At 50.4% G+C, this 6474-nt stretch overlaps 1 protein-coding gene across 1 annotated transcript; it reads right to left on the bottom strand.

Moving 5' to 3' along the window:
- Positions 1-329: 329 nt before the first annotated feature.
- Positions 330-2372, bottom strand: LOC113222831 (presenilin-2-like). Its single transcript, XM_026452425.1, has 2 exons — positions 2210-2372; positions 330-549 (listed from the first exon to the last, which is right to left on the bottom strand). The coding sequence occupies exons 1-2, from the start codon at positions 2348-2350 to the stop codon at positions 331-333; spliced, it is 360 nt and encodes a 119-aa protein (XP_026308210.1). The 5' UTR covers positions 2351-2372; the 3' UTR covers position 330.
- Positions 2373-6474: the final 4102 nt, after the last annotated feature.

The raw sequence follows: 6474 nt of genomic DNA, 5'->3' as shown, positions 1-6474 counted from the left end.
GATTTCTGCAGCAGGATCCAGCTTGCTTGAGCACTCACCTGCAGCAGCCACTCTTCGAAGCGTTTCACTCGTATTAACTCACTTAATTCTCCCAGTAACTGTGTTATTAACCCATTATACAGACAACCAAACTGAGGCATAGGGACATTAACAGCATGCCCAAGTAGGTCACAATCCAGGAGGCAGTGAGCCAGGCCATGAACCCGGGCGGTTCTTCATCCCTGCTCTTTACCACTGCTGGTGTGGAGCTGTAGGTGCAGTGACCAACACAGGCTGCTGCCCCCCGACAACTCAGCCCTCACCCCACCCTGTGCCCCTCAAGCCCCCAACTCACAGCTGTCCATTCTTCTCCGTGTAGAAGCGCACAGACTTGATGGTGGCTACCACCACGATCATGCACAGAGTGACCGGCACAAACAGCATGATCACGTGCTTTGCCCCGTACTTGAGGGTCAGCTCTTCCTCCAGGCCTGGCGGCCGCTCGGGAACCCCACTACAGACGTAGCGGTCAGGGTCCTCCTCACCATCCTCCTCGTTCTCCTGGCTTCTCTGTGGGAAACCACATCGTGAGGGCCACGGAATGTCCCCTATGGCAGCCTATCTGTGTAATGCATGGATTTTTGGAACCAAAAATGAGAAGTCTGAAAGTTGCTTTCCAGATATAAGGAGCAGTCTATGAGCTGCTAGGGCATATGAAAAGTTTATGAGGACAACAGTAGAGAAGATTTGGAGCTGGATGAGGCACCACAAATGAAGGAAGGCAGGCTGCTATGGTCTGCAGGCCCAAGACTTAAAAGGTTAATGAATTTGGAACACATCAAAAGATCTTTCCCCTTCATAATACAGGGACTCAGGAGGTCACTCAATTCTGTTCACGTGGCCATGCTGATATGGGAGGAGACAGGCCAGGAGATAGAAGGAAAACAGAGACTAAACATTTTTGATTGACAAATCACTAGCTAGAGGAGTCAGTGCACAGGGACACTCTCTTTGAGTGTGACTAAGACACTGGGAATTTGCAGAGGAAGAAATTGCTTTGAATTTTCTGCCCCACAGAACCAAGCATGTAAATTTGCAGCTCTGAACTAGAGAGGCTAAACGGTCATTAAGCATCTGAGAAGACACAGGCTCTGGTAAGGTGGACAGGCACAAATGAGGAGGTAGCGAGGGAGGGCAGGACACCTGCCAGACACTGGCACAAACCGATCTGTGAGAACTGTGGCAAGTCAGGGTCATGGGCTGCCTTGCTAATGAGGTGAACAGCTAAAGAAAAAGCCAAATGAAACAAAAACCAAAAATGACAGTTGCTTCAGTACCGGTTCTCTGCAGAGAGAGTCCCAATCTAGACATTCAGCCAAGAAAGGAAAGGAAGACTATTCATGAACAGAAACTGAAACGACTAAAATGTACAAAACTTCCCAGAGATAACAAACTAACAAGAAAAGGCTGAGGAGTGGCCGAGCAGTGGCCTTGAGCTGGTGTGATTTCACTCAGAGCTTAGGGACGATGGTTCTGTTCTCAAGGAGAACATGAAGAAGTGAGCTCAAGTTTCAGCAAGAGGGATTAAGACTGGCTGCAAGAAAATAGCCCACACAGAGACATTTTTTTAATTCTACACTGGGCAAAACAGAGAACAGGATTCAGGCAAATTCAGATGTTTTGCCCTGATCGGGAGAGAAAGGGCAAAACTAAGTGGCTCTCCCAAGGACATCCTACTCTTTCTAACGTTAATCTCCTCCTCTGGGGGCCGGATGATCACAGGGCAGCCCAAATATCCCCAGCTCAAAAGTCAACTGTGCATCAGGCAGACTCCTCTCACAGTTACCATGTCTGGCCATCTGCCAAAAAATGCTTCCCCCACTACCATCCTAAGCTCCCGCATTACCTGTCCTAGCACCCAGGCATCCAAATAAACTCTCCTACTACAGTGGAAACAGTGACCTGCATGAGAAAGGTAAACCTAAGGGGGCAGAGTGGACAGCATCCTTCAGCCCACTGCCAAGTCCATCTCCGGCTGTGAATGTGCAGAGTCCTATGAAGCCCTGCAGACGGAAGGTCTACCATGGCCAGCCACCCACCCTTTTGGCCAATCCTCATCATTACTTCCCTTCTCCCTCCTGCATCAGGGAATGAATGTCTGGTCTTCATCTGTAAGGTACAGGAGCCCCAGGGACCTGTTTCAAGGCCCCCAGCTGCTGGTGGGACCTACCCACTGGGCAGTGTTCTCTCCGTCCTCTGGACCCTGCCTGCCCTCCTGGCAGGAGCGTGGTGTGGGGCTCTCGGCCGACATTAGGGATGTCCGCTCATCACACACTTCTTCCTCGCTGTCAGAGGCCATGAATGTGAGCATAGCCCTGCCTCCGGAAGTACCTGGAAAAAGGAGCACAAGGACCTTGTTCCACTTTCCTGTGAGACAAAGGCAGTGGAGGGCTCCGGGGGTGGCTGGAGGTGACCTGGAGACCTGGACACAAGTCCTGCCCCACAAGCTTCCAAGAGATGCCTGTCAATCAAACGACTGCCATAGAACAAAAGGCCTTGAAAGCTGCCATGGAAGCAGCAGTGGCCTTGCCTGGGGCTGGCCTGAGTTTACTCACATCCCAGGGGCAAAACCCACAGCCATGAAAGTCAGGGCAGCTCCAAACTGTCAGTGTGCTCATTCATTCGTTCCATCAGCAAACATCTGTGGTGCATCTGTTATGCACCAAAGATCATGCTGGGCTCGGAGGATATAAAGATGAGTAAGAAATACCCTTGTCCTGAAACAAAACAAAACAAAACAAAAAAATCATCTAATGTGACAAATGATACGATCCAGGTGTGTGATGGTAGGTGCAGAAGCACAAAAGTGGAACCAAATCTCAGAGATCAGGAATGTTTTCTAGAGAAGAGCCTATCTGATGGAGACTGGTTTTCCCAGGAGGAGGGAAGGGCAGAAGTCACAGAGAATGTTCCAGTGAGGGTCTCACACTGTGGGGCGGGCAGTGGAGATGAGCAAGGTCTCAGGCACCATGTTAAGGAGACACACATCACCCTGAGGACAATCGTGACAGACAAGATCTGAACTGGGTTCATAAAAGTCAGTGTGGCCACTGGCCAGGGAGGGAAAGTGATCCCCAGAGATGACTGTGGCAGGTGAGGAGGACCAAGGACAGCAGCAGGATGGATGCCAGTGAGGGCAGAGTCCAGAAGGGGTCAGGAGGTCAAGGGCAGGACCTGACGCAGGAGAGAAAACAGTCTAGAATGGCAGCCAGGTGGGGACTAAGACAGGGAAGACTGGAGAAGAGAGTCTCGGGGAAGACTGTGAATTTTACCCTTTGAGTGTCTATTGGATAAAATGGGGAAGCTGTCTGGGAGGCGTCTGAGGACCAGGTCTCCTGAGGTTGGAAGTGGAGACCTAAACCACAGGAGCAGGCGTGTGGGGTGGGGAAGTGCCACTGAGGGTGTGACCCAGGGGAAGGCCAAGGCCAAGGGGATCACAAGAGGGAAGCCTGCTCCCGCAAAACAGTGCTGACTGGGGTTTCTACATAGTAGTACCAAGTGGGGGACCCAGTGTACCAAAATCTACACATGCAGGATTCCGGGCTGGGAAGAGCTCCAAACAACGCCTGGCAAATCTGACCATTCCTGCCAACATCCCAGACGGGGACAGAGGCTGAGTTATCGCTGTCTAGAGACTCTCAGGGTTGAGCTTCACACCCCGGGCAAGGATAGCAGGTGTGCTCTCTGCTGAAAGTTCGTCTCCAAGTAAGTCGCCCCACAATATGTGTGATTTTTATTTTTCTTTTTATTTTTAAGAGACAGGGTCTCATTGGCCACTTAGACTGGAGTGCAGTGGTGCAATCATAGCTCACTGCAGCCTCAAACTCCTGGGCTCAAGCAATTCTCCCGCCTCAGCCTCCTCAGTAGCTAGGGCTGCAGATGCACGCCACCACACTAGGCTAATTTTTAAAATACTTTGTAGAAATGGGTCTCACTTTGTTGCCCAGGCTAGTCTCAAACCCCTGGCCTCAAGTGATCCTCCTGCCTCAGCCTCCCAAAGCACTGGGATTACAGTGTGTGAACAACTACACCCAGTTATATGTGGTTTTTAAACAAAGCAGGCAAGTTTCTTCCACCAAGTCAGCCAATTTCAATCCCCTTAACAAGACCTGTGGCTGCCCTTCCTTCTGAAGACAGCAACTCTGGCTGTCGCCTGGATTATTCCCACAGGGACTTTAACTTCATCCCCAAACAAGAGGCACAGGCAAAACCTGCCTCTGCTCACCTCCATCACAGGGATTTCAACATGAACAAACTCCCCAGCCTGAAGCACCTTCTGTTTAGGATAGATAAGACAAGTACAGGAGTAACAACAGCAGGAAACAAAGCCAGCTAAAAGCCAGGAGGGAGGTGACAAGGACAATGCACCCGAGAGTCAGAAGGGGACAGAGTCTACCAGTTGTCAGGAATAGATGCCTCAGGTCACAAGAAATTAGAGGGACGTGAAGCTGCAAAGGTTAGGAATATTTCACCAGGCAGAGTTTGGAGGAGGGGGCTCATTCTGGAAAGAGGTAACCACTTAAGTAAACATATGAGTTAGGAACATAACATGGCCTATCCTGATAATATCAAGCAATTGGATGTGGCTGAAGTGTGGGGACCTGGTAGGATGGGCCATCCAGGGAGGAGTTTGGTGCCTGATGGAGGTGTAAGAGCTTAATGCAGCAGAGGAGAGCCCCCAAAGGTTTCTGACCAGGAGGAAGTGTGAACTGAAGTGAACTTTACAAAAGCAGCCTTTACAAAAGAGGTGTGGGCCCTCCTCCCTCTTCACTCAGAATTGCCTCAGACTAGGCCCCGGAGCCGCAGGGAAGTTCTGGGAATCAGCAAAACCCATACAAATGGAGCACAGCCTCACATCCCCAAAGAGTTGCAAGATGTTGGAAAGTTCTTGGCTTTAGTTCCTTCGTCATCTATGGAAATGAGAGAAATTATCAGGCAGAAATGCAGGAGAAGGGCCGGGTATGGTGGCTAGGCTCACGCCTGTAATCCCAACGGTTTGGGAGGCGGAAGGAGACGGATCGCTTGAGCCCAGGAATTCAAGACCAGCCTGAGTAACATGGCAAAAACCCATCTCTACAGAAATAAATAAATAAATAACTAAATAAAATTGAAGAGAAGAAACTTTAAGGTCCTCCTTTGGCTCAGCCTCACTAGATAAATCCTAAACAGACTCCTGCCTGGACCCAGGGTTTCCCTCACTATCCACTCTGGCAATGGGGAACTCACTCTGACTCAAAAAGCGGCACCAAAACAAAGAGCTGCTGCATTTTGTCAAGCTAAATCATAACATTCCGTCTGGAGCAGTGTGCTGGATGGGCTACGAGACTGTACAGGTGGCTCTCTTAATACCTCCTTTTCTAGCATGACAGTTTTGTTTTGGGTGTGAACGAACAGGGAAGCTACGATCTCCTCCCTCTGTTCTTCCTATGCCTCTCAAGCTCCTGTGACTTATCTCTGCTATGACTGGAGGAGCAGTTCTGGGAGTCCCTTGTACCTAAAAAACCACAGGCTGCAGCCCCTAAGGACAGAGGGCAGGCTCACCCTTCAGACCCACAACAGCTGTAGCATTCAGAAGATAGGCTCCCAAATAGCAACGCACAACAAAAATGGATAAGCAGAGAGCAAAGGTACCTGTTTAAAGGAGAAAGGGAGCTGACGGGTGGGTGAAGACAGAGAAGCAGGGGACCCAGAATCAAGTAGAATCAGGTCCTTCCAATTCCCACTTCTCCATTCAGTTGCCAACCACTAATAAGACACTCCCTGGGGCTGGGTGCGATGCTCACGTCTGTAATCCCAGCACTCTGGGAGGCTGAGGTGGGCAGATCACCCAAGGTTAGGAGTTCAAGACCAGCCTAGCCAAGATGGGGAAACCCCGTCTCTAATAAAAATACAAAAATTAGCCAGGCATGGTGGCAGGTACCTATAATCCCAGCTACTCAGAAGGCTGTAGCAAGAGAATCGCTTGAACCCAGGAGGCAGAGGCTGCAGTGAGCTGAGATCGCACCACTGCACTCCAGCCTGGGCAACAAAGTTGAGACTCTGTCTCAAAAAAAAAAAAAAAAAAGGCCATCCCTGGAAAGCAGTTCTGTGAGCAGAAGTTCCCTGACATGTGTGATAGTCATGCTGGGGAGGGTGGGGTTAAAGGACCGTAGCCTTTCCACGTGACACTGTGCTAGACAGGAGAGGCACCTGGTGACCACTGCCATCGTCAGCCACACTCGCCGACTGCCTGCCCTGTGCCCAGGCCTGGTCTCATCAAGACCTGACGGCTCTTCAGAAAGAAACAAGGGAAAACTACAAAATCTGCTTTCTCACCCACAAATGTCATTCATACATGCGGCCTCCTCACCAGAAAACAAGTGCTCCCTGAGCAGGCTGCTTCCCTCATTCCACTTTCAAACATTCCTCCAAGGCCTCCTCTCAAGCTGTGCCCAC

The sequence above is a fragment of the Piliocolobus tephrosceles genome, unplaced genomic scaffold (assembly GCF_002776525.5).
Source record: "Piliocolobus tephrosceles isolate RC106 unplaced genomic scaffold, ASM277652v3 unscaffolded_35440, whole genome shotgun sequence".
Lineage (NCBI taxonomy): Eukaryota > Metazoa > Chordata > Mammalia > Primates > Cercopithecidae > Piliocolobus > Piliocolobus tephrosceles.
The sequence above is the reverse complement of the archived record's forward strand: the minus strand, read 5'-3'. Positions and strand labels throughout refer to the sequence as shown.

What these genes read in the sequence shown, in the direction of transcription:
- LOC113222831 (XM_026452425.1), bottom strand. Translation starts at nt 2,350, where the DNA reads ATGCTCACATTCATGGCCTCTGACAGCGAGGAAGAAGTGTGTGATGAG. An exon ending in GAGAGAACACTGCCCAGTGG is followed by an intron (nt 550 to 2,209) that starts GTAGGTCCCACC and finishes GGTTTCCCACAG; the next exon opens with AGAAGCCAGGAGAACGAGGA.